At 34.2% G+C, this 15753-nt stretch overlaps 1 protein-coding gene across 1 annotated transcript; it reads left to right on the top strand.

Moving 5' to 3' along the window:
• On the top strand, positions 10119-15427 carry LOC18595949 (homeobox-leucine zipper protein GLABRA 2). Its single transcript, XM_007024127.2, has 11 exons — positions 10119-10309; positions 10451-10722; positions 11337-11454; positions 11635-11829; positions 11939-12316; positions 12445-12546; positions 13504-13713; positions 13869-14043; positions 14129-14400; positions 14494-14580; positions 14723-15427. The coding sequence occupies exons 1-11, from the start codon at positions 10241-10243 to the stop codon at positions 15104-15106; spliced, it is 2262 nt and encodes a 753-aa protein (XP_007024189.1). The 5' UTR covers positions 10119-10240; the 3' UTR covers positions 15107-15427.

Raw genomic sequence — 15753 nt, 5'->3', positions numbered from 1 at the left:
GGCCAATCACACCTAGATAAAAAAAGATTGGTGGTGACTCCTAAACAATTTTAATTTTCGTCCGCGTCTGGCGGACGGGTTCCCGGACCCGCACGTTACGACACTACCTTTGTGACTTCCATGATGATTAATGGTGCATTCGGCAATATATATTGGCTATTGCATCTTAAATTGGATAGGATTCTAGAAGGACTCAATGGAAAGCTTCAAGCTTTATAATTGAATACTAAATCATTTCTTTGGAATTTTTTTTTGAATATCTCTTTTATACAATTATCTATATCCTACTTCGAGTACTTGTAGCGTATAGTTTCTTTTTGACATAAGAAGAATAAGGAAAGGAAAGAAACGTCATCAACCTATTCATTGCTTATATCTAGGGCTATAAACGATCCAAGCTTGAGTGAGCTCCATTTGCTGAAGCTTGGCTTGATCAAGGTTTTAGCTCAAGCTTACATTTTTAAGCTAGAGTGTAGCTCATGCACATAAAAGAGCTCCAGCTTGAGGAGCTTGATCTTGTTAGCTACCTTAGACAACTCTATAAATTTTTACTTTCATATCATTGTATGATAAATAATTATGACAAAGCAAAATGAACATTCATATTGTCATTTCTATTCTAGATATAGAATAAAGGTAGCATAATATAAAAATTATAGTTGATGTTTTCCAAGTAAACTAGTTCATTAGTGAGCCCCTAAACAAGCTACTGACTAGCTTTATTCACGGGCTTAAACGAGCCAAGCATTCCTATGTTCAAGGTTGTCCTGTTTATTAAACAAGGTTGAGAATCAAGCTCCAGAGTGTTTATTAAAAGCGATTAATGAGCTGAATCAGCTTTGATCAAATTGAGTTTGAGTAGTTTTTGAGCCACTCTATTCACTTACAACCCTACTTATATCTCTAGTCTTTGTTATTTTCTGCTGTGGATGCACAAATATATAACCTGACAAAATGGTTTCAAAATATCCCTGAATTATTATACATTTTCATATTACAGATTGGTAAAAGAAGGTATGCTATATGCCACAAAATTGATCAATGTATTATCTTCTTTATTGAATTTTAGACAGCACAGTATTGTATATGCCACCAGGAAAAGTAAAGAAGATATTGGTTCTGTTGTATGACTGTCCCTTGATCTTTTTATGTACCCTGTCCCTATGCTGCAAAACAGTCAACAATGAAGATAATATTGTTGAAACTTGAAAGACACCTTGAAAACTAACTCATGCACTTTGTAGAATATAAATAAATAGGACTTGATTATTATTTTTAATCCCTCTAGCCTTTCAATTCTTGATTATTTGTTTCAAATGTGGCAGTTAGGTGAGGCTTGATTGAATAAGTTCAGCGGCCCCTTCTAAAATTATCGGCTTACCTTGTAGGTGGTTGCTATGAAAATATGTATAGCTTTTCTGGTGTTAGGCCCCTCGACAGCAAAAAGAAATTGAAAAGTTTATCAAGGCAAAAATGAGTATCTTTTGCTTGTATTTGGAAGGAAACAATTCTTGTTACGTGAAATAGGCAGCATTTGGTGTCATTGAAAGAAACTTCACCTGTTTGTGGAGATTGTGTGGAAAGCTTGTTTGTAGAATAATGAGTTCCATTGATTTCACCACAAACTACAATTAGGAGCAAAATAGACCCAAATTAGGCTTACAATGTTACTTCATCGTGCTTGTGATGTCAGTGTTTTGTTAGTTTCTACTTCTTTCTATTCTAGAATCCCCAGATTATTACCTTTATAGTTTAGCAAGCAAAATTTTGCCTCTTTTGTGGTTCAAGTTAAAACTTTTACTTTGCATGCTGAATATCACAAAGTGCTGAATGTAATTAGGAACAGGTCACATAGTCTTGTTCTGGTCATTTGAGTATAATGCTTTTCGTACTGCAATATAATGGCAATAAGAATGATTTCTTATTAAATAATTGATATACCGTGCTGAAATGCTGTTTCCCTATCTTGAAACAGTATTTGAAGTCTTCATGATATTAAAAATTAGGGTAAAATATCCTTACCTTCTAAGTGTTGATCAAAATTACACAGAAGTCTATTAATTTTCAAAATGGACACTCCGCTCCAAGAGTGCAAACACTGTTAATAGAAATTGTGAAATGGCAAAAATACCCATTTCTTCTTTTATTAACTTAAAAAATTATTATTATATTTTTAAAAAAATAAAAAAAAGATGGCCAACTCCCTAAGCAAGGGGAGCATCGGCCGATGCTCCCAAGGGAGGAGAGCACTAGATCAATGCTCCCTAGATGGGGAGCCTTTTTTTTAATTAATAAAAATAATAAAATTATATAATAGTAATTATAAAAATTAATTAAGGGTAAAATTATCTTTTTACCTTTGTCACGTCGATAACTTGACAGAAACACTAACGATTGACTAACAGTTGGATCTACGTGTCCAATCGAAAATATTTTTTTGGGTAGAGTGTTTATTTTGAAAACGAATGGACTTTTGTGTAATTTTGATCAAAACTTAGGATGATAAGGGTATTTTACCCTAAAAATTAACTTCTAGGCACATTTAAATAAGAAACATGGTAGTTATGCTTCTGCACGTTGCTCTGCTAGTTATACTTTTGCAGGCTATGTTTTACTCTTCTGCTCCTGTTTTAACAAAGTGAAAAATAAAATTTAGGTAAATCTGAAGGTGTGGTCATTTTCTCTGTGCTCTGCAACTTAATTATTTCATTGTTTTCGCTGAATGTTTGGTAATCCAGTGGAGATTGGGATCTATTTAACTCTAAAACTTTGTTGCTAGAGCTGAAAATTTGTGCACCATCATTTTGTCTAAAGAATATTTGCAAGTAAGAATTAATTCAAACCTGTAGGTGAATAAACATTTCATGAGAACATGCTGTGCTTTGTCTTACATGCATCCATGCTGCTTGGTAAAATTTCATGATGAGCATGCTGTGCTTTGTTTCTGAGGGGTTTATCCTGTCTCACTGTTTTGTTTGTATGTTATATGTTTTATTTGATGTAGCCTAACAATTATGATATGGGCATTTTGATGAGCAATTGACAATTCTGTATGTCAATGTCATGGACTTTGATGCCTCCAGGAACTTCCAAACTACACTTACTGCATACAATTAATATGCTTTGCTACTTTTGTCAGACAGAGTAGAAACATATTCCTGCATATCAACTATGGGCTGAAATTAATTTGCACGAAATTTGCCACTGCTGGGCTGCATGTCACACGTGCCAGGCAAAAATTAAACTGGTGCCCGTACACAGTGAAAGCTGTGCCATTGGTTGTCGGTAGCATGGATGTCCAATCCTGTAAACTCTGGGTTCCTTCCTTACAGTTTTGCATTCCAACACTTGCATAGCTCTTGTCTTGGCAAGCACCGAAAGCACTTATAATTCTAGTTTTGCATTTGCAGTTCTTGGTAACATTTTCCTCATCTTCTCTGCTGTGTACTCTTCGCTTGCAATTCACTCCTTTTGTTTTTGGCAGTTTTCCAGTGGGCTTTTCATGGATAAATTTAAGGCAATTTGCCACCAATGAAACCAAAAGTAAACCTGTATTTCTGATTGTTATAAAACATATATACGTGTGAAAATTCATTTGCCCTTGCTTATGGACTTGCCTCAAGTATGAATATTTAGACTATAGTGCATGAGGTGAGTTAGTTGTGGACTGGTAGTTCCTTTTCACTCTTTTTTTTGTGCCTTTAATTTGAACCGTCAAAATGTAAGTCACGGCCATTGTTCAAACAAAATGCAGCCATCTGACGAGGATGATTGAGAATTGTAGTTGATGAATCTTATTCTGTTGTTAGGATTTTCTAAACAATGAAACGTTTTCAGGTTTTGGCCTAACTTTAAGTGTAGACGGAATGCTAAGCTCTGGCTGCGCCTGATTTCATTGAACTGGGAAAAGTCCTAATATGAATATTTTTGTTTCACTGTTTCTCTTCTTTCATTTGGTAAACAAATATTGTAGTTGAAATCATAAAAAAAATTCAAATATATTTGCTTGGATTACATGGAAGAAGAGATCAAAATTGGAATAGTGACCATACTTTTTTCTGATGAATTGCATAATAAGACCTTAGACCCATATGTATGACAGATTGGAAGATATGAAAATTTCTAATGAAAAATGATAATGAAATCCTTAATTGATTGCATTTCAAGATGATTTAATCTATTTAATTGATATCAGCATATAAATTGGGGGAGAAACCAGTTAAGCTGCCATTAGTTAGCTGCCAGGGATGAGCTTTAAAAGCATGTGAAGGGATAGGTTTGAAATAGCTCATTTAATTAGTTGCAGTTTGTTTGTTGTGTAAATGAATTGATATATCCCGGAGCCTTGTGCATAAATTTCAGTGTATGTCACATTTTCTATCTCAACTAACTCCTAGTGCATGCATGCTCCACAGATATAGTTAGTTCAATTACTAAGAAGGGACAAATGAGGTGGAGATTCCCTTTCCCCTAGGAAGCTTATATGACCTCAATGGGCATTCATGAATGAATGACATAAAACTTCAGGCATCAAAATTTCTTTTGTTTGAAACCCACTCCATGAAATTTTCTTAGCAATTATATTCCATAGTATTTATTAGTTCAAATATTGCATGGCACTCTTTTGGTGGTAGGCTTTCACCTGACTTACAGAACCACCATTTCATCTACTCTTCAACAACTAACGGTCACTAGAAGTTGGATAGGCAGTTAGAAGCGTTTGTATAATACCATGATCTTACAAAAATCATGCGAGTTGTATTTAAACAGATCATTATGGCATCATAATTTGACTCAATTCTCTATGTGACATCCTCCTATTGATGGTTTTCTCACATGCCTATGGGACCTCTGGTTTTGCATCATGCTTGATCCATCCAGATGGCGTGACGTATTAGGATTTGTGGTTAACTTGATGACTGGAAATTTGTACTTTAATAGGATCCAATCAGTCTTAGCCTATGCAAATTACTATATTGGAAGGTGTTCATTTATTTTGTGCTTTTTTGCAAGAGTTCTCGTTTGTTGTATGACAATCTTAAAGACCCAAGAACACTTGGGAAGAAGGAATTGAATGCTCACAACTGTCCTTGTTTCAGCTGATTAACCGAAGGCATTGTGCCTGTCATTTCACATCTGATATCAATCTGTATGTTGCTGTGACTGTCATCGTAACTTTGCAAATCTGTTGTTACATCCTAGTAAATAGAGTTGAAAATAAATATTAGGAAGAAAGGACACAATGAGAAGTATAATATATAACTCTGATCTGTGAGAATAAATCCCTAAAGTTAAATGAAATCATAAATAGGAAGAGCATTGGAGCAATACTCGGAAGTAGTTATCTGCTATATTGGATAGGGATAACAGTAATTGCTGAACTATTTGGTCCATACACTTTGATATTTGATTGTTTAATCCGTCCTTTAATGATGTTTCTTTTGCATGATTTAGTCAATTTTTCATGGGTACCAATTTCACTTTGTCAGCTTTTTATGAATACCATTTTTATTTAAAGTAGCTGATATTATAATGAGTATTTCTTCTACCTTCCCCTTTTCTTTTAAAATTTGAGGACTCTGCCCCTTTCTTGGGTAGCCTTTTCAATAATCTCATGATTCTATTACATCTTTCCTGGCTTAAATTTATTGAAATTATCACACCCTTTCCCAACTTTTTCCCCCCTTGAAATTTCATATTGTTATCTCAGGGCGCCAATACTTGCATCATAAGAAATCCATGCAAGACTTTAAAATTAAGAAAGCAAAGATACTTGTTGGTTCTTGCTTGCAAGGTATCTTGGTTTTCTCCTTTTGCTTTCCCTAATTGATGATGAAGAAAAGATGTTAGCAATGTGTGATAAAAAGATGGATAAAGTAGAGAGAGAGAGACCCAAAAGAAACCTCAAATCAATTAATACTGTACTATACAATTTCCTATTGTTTGTTTGTTTGTTTGTTTTTATTTTATTGGGAACCATGTGATTGCCTTATATTTCTACCAGTCCTAACTACCAAAGCAGATAAAATGAACAAAAAAAAAAAAAAGTTGGTATATGTCTAAGTTGAATTGCAGATGAGCTTAATCATAACCCATATGGCACCAAAACTTTAATTATGGATGCTGATGGCTCATAATAGCACCCATTCATTTATATTTTTCTTTGAACATCAACTTAAATTAAGTTTCTATTACACACATAAGCAATTGAAAACGTCAAATGTTTAGCAAATGAAATGAAAGACAAATAAGAATTGAAGCACAATTCGGATTACATGCCTGGTTGGTTTTGTCTGTTAAACTTTTCAATCTGTATATCTCTACTAGACCTCCAAAGCAAAGAACTTTTGCTAGTTCAATCCAGAAAATTAGCTTTCCCAAAAGCTTCATGGCACCCTTAGCTAAACCCCATCTTTGCCCCTTTTTAAGGGTCCCATGTTCTTATAGATTCTCTTACGAATAATAGCATGTTGACATGGGCATGGGTTTTTTGAGGTGAAGGAAAATTCCTCTTTATTCCCGTCTCTACCTTCTGGTAGGTGTTTTCAGTGAGAAACAAAGACAAGAAAAGCTTTTGAAAGTTTTTTAGAAAAAAAAAAAAAAAGCTGAAGAAAAAGAAGATTGCTTTCATTTTTTCACTTCTCAATGTAGTAGAAAAACCCACTCGAAAATTCCAAAGAAGATTGATTTTAAAGAGGGAAAACTTGGGAAAGTATTAACCAAATTTCTTGTCCTGTTGTATCCATTAGGATTTTGTGAAAAGAAAGGATTCATGCATACCTAGTATTATTTCTCTGTCCCCTTAAACTTTTTCACAACTAGTGAAACCGAAAGTGGATTGATTTGTCCAATAAGAATTCAGTTTGATGCTAAAAATTGTCGTTAGAGGGATATGTCACTTTCCTTGGTAGCCAAAATTTTTTTTTTTTATAAAAAAAATAATTAGAAAATAGGAATCAATTGGCTAAAACTATTTAACAACTTAATTAGTAATCTTGACTTTTACACTTAAAATATTGTCTCATTCAAGTGTAAAATTTTAGATTGAAAGATTTGATTATTTATTTATTTTTCATTTTCTAACTATATAGAAAATGTAATGGAATTTATTAAACAAACATTGTATCTCTTAAATTCTTCATATTTATGTGTGCCCAAGTATCATTGCATCATGCTTAATTTTGTACCATCTTTTTGTGCCACTATGTATCACTCAAATCTAATTAAGAATATCTATGGATATTTGTGAAGAGCCTCAAATAAATAGTACCAGGATTTAATTAGTTATCATGATCATTCCAAAATAAATAGGGGTTTTCTTTTTTAATCGAAAATAAAATTTTAATAAGTAGAGAAATTTGTTGATGATTGAGAAGTGTCTTTGCCTTTGTTTTGATATTTGATGGTAGCTGTTGTGGACAATGATATTAGTACCCCAAAGTCTAAAGATTACAGGATTAAGAATTGACTTAAACCAAAGTTTGAAACTTTGGGAGGATTTTCTTTAAAAAAATTGAAAAGCTTGGAGCCAAATTCATTAATTGCATTCACTTCTTTCAACCCTTTAAATGATATAAAGACACAAACAAATATAATAATAATAATAATAATAATAATATAAATAATAAAAGAGCAAGAGACAAACTCGCTTATATTTTTGTGGCTTCATAATCAAGGACTGTACGGTTTGACCTTTACTCAAGGTAAGCCGCTTCTTCTGCCAACATAGCTCACCAGCTAAGCTACTCTTTTTTTTTTGTTAAGAAATATCTTAAGATCATTGATTAAGTGTTATTTGTAATAATTTTTTTGTATTAAATATAATAATTTACAGTTAGTACGATAAATTAATTTCAAAATTAATACTTGAGGTAAAGGGAGAACTTTTATATAATTGAGTTCGTTATTATCATAGTTGTTAAATCGAGATAATATCGTGTATTGAAATTTTATTTTTTAGTATTGAGTATCGATTATTATATCGTATCGTAAGATATAATAAAAAGTTTTAAAATTAATTATAAATTCGATTCATAAATGAAAAATAAAAAAAATTAAAAAATATTATATTTTTTAATAGAATTGAAGATTAAAGGATGTAAATTGAAAAGATATTTTTTTAATTTAAACTTTTAACATATTCCTTAATAATATAGATTTTTAAATAAAATATATATTTTTATATTAATTTATTAATTTAAAAATAAAAAACATTTATGATGTTAAAATTAAAAGAGAATTTGATTTTTTTATTATTATTTTTTGTTTAAAATATAAAGATTGAAACTCATAAAATATAATTTTTCATGTTTTAACTCAAAAAGAAAACTGGAAAAATATTTTAATAATTAATTAGAATTAATCTTATAAAAAAATGTATCGACTATATCGTATAATACGTCTTGTATCGTAAGATATGTGTCATGTATCGTATGATATATTTTTCATATTTGATCAAATACGATACAGTTATAAATACATATAATTTTCTACTAATATCGTAACGTATTGTAAGATACATATCATGTATCATATGATAATGATAACTATAATTATTACTAAATTTTAAATGTGAGAGGTAGATGGAAAAGCATATGTAAAATAGATTATTACATAAATATGTGATGGACTTTTTCAATTTTTTTTACATTAATAGTAGCATGAGTTTTTCTAGAGAACATTGACAGTACCCATCTTTCAAATTTGATTTATTAATTGATGGGAAAAAACTTTTTTAAAAAAATGTGGTATTATTGGATTTAAGTAATACTTAATAGTATGAAGCTAATCTGTTGATTTGTTCATTGTCCTCCAAAAAAGAAAAAGCATTTGGGACCATTAGGTAGGAATAAGAAGAGTAGTTTTGATAAATCTCCGGAGCCCGAAGAATGAGTGAAAGCCGCCGCCTCTTAGGTTTGGATTACTAGGTTTACATCTGTCATTAAAATAAAGATTACATAGATTAGTACGTGATCATTTCAAAGTAAAATTATCTTTGGTGTGGCTGCTACTTGGCTATGAGCAGCGGTGAAATACTTTTGTTTATTCTATTGGTTTGTTCACCTGTACAATTTGTCAACTGCCATTGATTACTGGTAGTAGCATATATATATATCCTACTTTAATTTGATCTTCACCAAAATTTGATTAGATTATTTCTTTTAAGTTTGTAATTATTCTTACTATATATATATATATATATATATATGTTACTCTATGCTTTTTCCTTGATTAAAAAGACACAGCTAGCTTCTGCCTTATTAACCCCCCCCCCCCCCCCCCCAAAATAAAAAGATAGAATAACTTATTCTAGGAGAAAAATTAATTATTTAAAAGGGAAAAATACTGGCCTTAACCTTGAGGTTTAATTCCATAAGATCATTCAAAATTCAAATATACCTAGGATTATGCAAACAGGAAAATAGATTCCAAGCAGTTTTGTGGCTACCAATCAAACAATACTGTGAAGCAAGCGACTAATCCAATACATGTTCAACGTCAAGTCAACAAAAGTGATTCTCTATCTGTAGCGCTGGAAGGAACTTTTGTTGAATCTCTGGGATATATTTTTCGTATATAGGTTTAGTCCAGATAAGTAGACTAGATAAGGTTATGTTTGAGAAAAATATAACATTTGATTTTTGCAAATCATAAAACGCAGTATCTAATTAAATCATCAAATTAACACACTTCAATATTTCTATAATTCCATAGCAATATGATTGTCAGGCAAATTGATATATACAGTAGCAACGATGCGAATGGACAAATTGATCCCTTGTTACGTTTTGAATGTTAGAGCCAAACACTCCTTTGCAAAAGTACTATGCGATGAAATAAATGAGCCAATGGTTTGAGCCAGCTGCTAGCTCAAGCCAGAAATATATATATAAATATATATATATATATTATATAAACTGAAAATACCGTTGGAGAGCCCGAATCAACCGCTTAAAGTTAGTTGGGTCTTCACATTTTCCACTTAGAATATCTAACAGTCAACTCCTACCGGCCTTTTTCTTCCCTCCCCTTCTCACTAAACCCTAAGACTGAATACGATTTTTTTTATTTTCAATTTTTTCCTCAAAACAAAATAGAAAAGCAACGCTCTTTAGGTTGAGTTCATTTTTGTTTTATATCCTTAAATCAATAAGACCCCACATCAATTCCTCTCTCTGCCCACCTCCGTTGCTACCCCTTAAAACAACCATTTCCTCACCCAAGCGAATCCCATTGTGCCATGGGCGTCGATATGTCTAACCCACCCACCAAAGACTTCTTTGCTTCTCCCGCTCTCTCCCTCAGCCTTGTAAGTTTTAACTCCATTTTTCCATGTCTATTCGCAATATATATATGTACATGTTCATTAATTCTATTCTTTTTTCCTTCCTATGGTTTTGGTTTCTATCTCTCCCTTCCCGCTTATTTCTACGTGTTTTATTATTGAAAGGCCGGGATATTCCGCGATGCCGGTGCCGCGGCGGCGGCAGCAGCTGCGAATATGGAGGTGGAGGAAGGAGATGAAGGAAGTGGAGGAGGAGGATCAGGTAAAAGAGAAGAGACCGTTGAGATTAGCAGTGAGAACTCGGGTCCTGCAAGATCAAGATCAGAAGATGACTTATTAGAGCACGACGATGAAGAAGACGATGGGGACAAAAGCAAAAAGAAGAAGAGGAAGAAGTATCATCGTCACACCGCAGAGCAAATCAGAGAAATGGAAGCGTAAGTACTCTTCCATTTTCTCACCCTCTTTTCTTAATTCTCATATTACATACATACATACATACATACATACATACATACATATAAATAAATCAAAGGTTTATGTTAAGAAACTAATAAGTTAATCTAGGAATTAATTCAGATTCACCCACTATTTGATGCTAATGGAAATCTCATTTGCGATTTGAAAAGTTAGTTCTTTAATGAAACTGGTTATGTCAATTAATTATGAGTTGCATGCCAACCTCTCTCGTATATACATACATACATTACTTAGCATACGTACGATGTAGCTGGAAAGATTTTTAATAAAAAGTTAGTGACATGCTTACAGAAGAAACAAGATTATAAAGTTAAAGATGACTCAAAATTTTATGCTGACTTTAGTGACCTTTTTCTACCTTTGTTTTTACATGAAGATTGATATCCACGCCGGGGAGAGAATAAATAAATCATCTGTACCAGAAGCTTTCTTTTCTTTTTTTCCATGGATGAAGTGATTTCTCTTGTTCTCTAATTGCTTGACATTATCCTAATACGATCAGATGAGATTTGGCCTCTTTTGTGTCTCTAACAAGGACTGTTTTTTCTCTTTTGCATGAATATGTTTCCAGTCTGTTTAAGGAATCACCCCATCCAGATGAGAAGCAAAGGCAGCAACTGAGCAAACAATTAGGCCTTGCTCCAAGGCAAGTCAAGTTCTGGTTTCAAAATCGTCGAACACAAATCAAGGTAATCCCTATTATTCTGTTTTAAACTTTTCCTTTCATCTATTTCAGTTTGTAATGTTGATTAACTTCTTTTAAAAAAAACTTTGGTTAAATCGGATTATGTCTCAACAAATGAACTAATTACTCATGTTGCACTTTGTATATCATCTTTGCTAGTGTTAATGGAGTGGCCAATTTGCAGGCTATACAAGAGCGCCATGAAAATTCTTTGTTGAAACATGAGCTGGACAAACTCCGGGACGATAACAAAGCCATGAGGGAGACTATAAACAAAGCTTGTTGCCCCAACTGTGGCATGGCTACCACTAGCAAAGATGGCTCCGTGACAACTGAAGAACAACAACTACGTATCGAGAATGCCAAACTCAAAGCCGAGGTGTCGAGAAGTGATTGATTGATAGAAGCATTTTTGTTTCCCTTAAAATCCTGTATTTAATGTGCATATTACAATAAGCTGACAAGATTTTCTTTTCAAAACATTTCAGGTAGAAAAACTGAGAGCAGCTATTGGAAAATACGCTCCAGGGGCAGCATCGACTAGTTCATGCTCGGCTGGAAATGACCAAGAAAACAGGAGCTCATTGGATTTTTACACTGGAATATTTGGGCTTGAGAAGTCAAGAATTATGGAGATTGTTAACCAAGCAACGGAAGAGTTGAAGAAGATGGCTACGGCTAGTGAACCGCTGTGGGTTCGAAGCGTTGAGACTGGTCGCGAGATACTTAACTATGATGAGTATGTCAAAGAATTCTCTGTCGAAAATTCAAGCAATGGGAGGCCGAAAAGGTCCATTGAGGCCTCTAGAGAGACCGGGGTTGTTTTTGTTGATCTCCCAAGGCTAGTTCAAAGCTTCATGGATGTGGTAAGAATATGGCATAGTCTATATACTATTAATGGATACTAGGTCGCTTTAACTAATTTATAGAACCTTCCTTGACATATTTTCTTAATTTAAAGAATCAAAACTAATGCCTTACGGTTTTTCCGTAGAATCAATGGAAGGAAATGTTCCCATGCTTAGTCTCAAAGGTGGCTACTGTTGATGTGATTTGCAACGGTGAAGCTCCGAACAGAAATGGTGCTGTACAATTGGTACGTTGCCCTTCACGTACTAATTCTCTTGGTTTCAGCATATTGAGGACTAGCTGTTATTTAGCATGGACATTGGTTAGTTCAATGAATCCTTTAATCTCACATGCAGGCAAAATAAAGAGAATATATAAGATGACAAAAACAAAAAGAGCTATTATTTCAAATAATATAATAATATAAAATGGGTTAATCCAACAAATCATGCTCTTAATTAGCTTATAGTTTAGCAATAGGCTAAAATTGACAAAAGCACCTCTCCATGTTATTATTATTATGATGTACATGGTTCAAAAATAGTTTTAAATTCCAACCAAACAAAATGTTAGGTATTACGTTGACTATCAAACCTTAATCGAAAAGCCATGCTCTCTATGCACCTTTAATCAGCTTCAATTATCAGAATCAATGTTTAAATGTTGCTTGTACACTGGAGTAAGACATGAAATTCAACGTTAAGATAGAGTGAAGCTTAGTCAAAATGCTGCACAGCTGTGAACTTTTAAGAATTGATTGCTAATTTGCCATAGAATGAAGTGCTTGATTATTTCCTACGAGTATTAATTAGATTGTTGGGGAACAGCCAATAATCTGCAAAGCAACTTCCCACGTTTTTAACTTACTTTATTGAGAAAGGGGTGATTTTCGACGCTAGCTATCTGCTTGTACGTTTTTCTTTCTTTCTTTTTAGCCAAGTGGTCCACGTGAAAAGCCCGAACCTTTTCCTTTTTTGGCGCTAACCCAAAAAAAAATCAACTAATCTACAATCCCGAACTCAGTGGAAGATCAAATTCTTTAGGCTTCACCGACCCTTCCATAATTTCTTGGGAAAATGGCTCCAAATTGAGATACCCAACATATCTTATTATAGGGCATTTATTTTTGTAATCAAACTGTCCAAATTGAAAGACAAATTACTAGCAATGCAATGTCACATTATATTAATGGCCATGGTTGCAGATGTTTGCGGAGCTGCAAATGCTCACACCCTTGGTGCCTACCAGAGAAGTATATTTTGTCCGGTATTGCAAGCAATTGAGTGCTGAACAATGGGCAATTGTCGACGTTTCTATTGACAAAGTTGAGGAAAATATTGATGCATCCTTAGTAAAATGCAGAAAACGTCCATCAGGTTGCATCATCGAGGATAAATCCAATGGCCATTGCAAGGTACATATACATATAATATATGCACGTAGGCTCTGTCGTAGAAAATTGGTGGTGTGCCAAAAGAGTCGATAGTTTCTTTCCTGCTTAATACAAAAAATGAGTAGATAATTCGTTTTGATAACAAGCTTATTAGGATCATTTCAATAATTTTTCAGGTTACCTGGGTGGAACACCTTGAGTGCCAGAAAAGCACCGTTCACACCATGTACCGTACCGTCGTTAGCAGTGGTCTGGCCTTCGGTGCAAGGCATTGGATGGCAACATTGCAACTTCAGTGTGAACGGCTTGTTTTCTTCATGGCGACCAATGTTCCAACTAAGGATTCAACTGGTAAGTTTAAATTTAATCCATTGTATTATTTGAGTTAACAATTTTTTTGTTCAGCAAAGAAACTTTTCGACTAATGCCTATCTAGGTGTTGCAACATTGGCTGGGAGGAAGAGCATTTTGAAGTTGGCCCAACGAATGACATGGAGCTTTTGTCATGCAATTGGAGCATCAAGCTATAACACTTGGAACAAAGTCCCTAGTAAAACGGGGGAAGACATTAGGGTTTCTTCCAGGAAAAACTTAAATGACCCTGGCGAACCTCTTGGGGTGATTGTCTGCGCAGTTTCTTCCGTTTGGTTGCCTGTCTCTCCTAATGCCCTATTTGATTTCTTGAGAGATGAAGCTCATCGCAATGAGGTAGTATACAGTATAACTTTGCCTTGATGCCATACAACTAGAATAAGTTGAACAAGAATAATCATTTAACCATCTTTCTTGTGTAAACTTTAGTGGGATATCATGTCAAATGGAGGTCCTGTACAGTCCATTGCAAACCTCGCCAAAGGGCAAGATCGCGGCAATGCAGTAACAATTCAAGTAAGTTCTCCATCTCCTAGCTGGCTATATTCCAGACTAAATTATGCCTTTTCTCTCTTTCGCCTGCAACCCAGGAGAACATAGAAGATATTTTTTCTGAATCATATCCACCATTCTAAGTTGCATTGTGTATTCCGTTCAGGCAATGAAGTCAAAAGAGAATAGCATGTGGGTGCTCCAAGACAGTTGCACAAATGCTTTTGAATCCATGGTGATCTTTGCTCCCGTGGACATAGCTGGTATGCAGTCAGTGATCACAGGATGTGACTCGAGCAACATGGCCATATTACCTTCAGGGTTCTCCATTCTTCCTGACGGGCTCGAATCAAGGCCTTTAGTGATCACTTCTAGGCAAGAGAAGAGCAATGATACCGAAGGAGGATCTTTGCTTACAATAGCTTTCCAAATCCTAACGAACAGTTCCCCGACTGCCAAACTAACCATGGAATCTGTGGAATCTGTCAACACACTAATATCTTGCACATTGCGAAACATTAAGACGAGCTTGCAGTGCGAAGATGGTTGACCGCAATAGTCTTCTTGATTAGGTAGATATTAATTGTAAAACACTCAATAGGGTTTTTCTTTTATTTTTTTCCTTTTCTCTTCCTTTTACCCCCACAACTAACAGGTTTAAGAAAATGACCTATTTTTGCTATGTGGGCTTTGTTTCTATTCCTTCTTTGGTTAGCACATGGTTTGGACTTCTGGCATATTTTTACAGGGCAAGCTGGATGGAGAGAGTTGGACTTCAAAATCCTTTTAGATCTAAGAGAGTGAAATATTCTCTTGTATAGAATTACTATTCATTAATGCAATATTGTGGTTATCTTGATTGCTTTACCAACTTATGCAGCCTGGAATTGTTTACAGCCCAAAAGTTAGAAACTCATAGAAGCAATACGAGGATTCCTCAGGCAACATATATCCCTGAAATCTGTTGAAATATCCACTGTTTTTTTTTAAGGGACTAAGGGGTTTTATAATGCTAAAATTATCCAACCAATAAAGGTCTCAGAGATGTCATTGCATGCCAAGACGCTGCGGCAGTAATGCAAATCTTAATTACTAATTACTACGAATCAATGTCAACGAAAAAAAATTATGACCTATCAAGCCCCTCATGCCGCATCATGGAGATACACTTTGGGACTCAACTTCTGTGGTAAATCA

This window comes from Theobroma cacao, chromosome 6 (assembly GCF_000208745.1).
Source record: "Theobroma cacao cultivar B97-61/B2 chromosome 6, Criollo_cocoa_genome_V2, whole genome shotgun sequence".
NCBI classification, from domain to species: domain Eukaryota; kingdom Viridiplantae; phylum Streptophyta; class Magnoliopsida; order Malvales; family Malvaceae; genus Theobroma; species Theobroma cacao.
Note: the sequence above shows the minus strand (reverse complement) of the source record. Positions and strands in the feature narration are given on the sequence as shown.

Bases quoted from the DNA above. Each gene is read 5' to 3' on its own strand.
- LOC18595949 (XM_007024127.2), top strand. From the start codon at position 10,241: ATGGGCGTCGATATGTCTAACCCACCCACCAAAGACTTCTTTGCTTCT. The intron at 10,310-10,450 runs GTAAGTTTTAAC...TATTATTGAAAG, and splicing joins CCGCTCTCTCCCTCAGCCTT to GCCGGGATATTCCGCGATGC. The intron at 11,455-11,634 runs GTAATCCCTATT...GCCAATTTGCAG, and splicing joins ATCGTCGAACACAAATCAAG to GCTATACAAGAGCGCCATGA.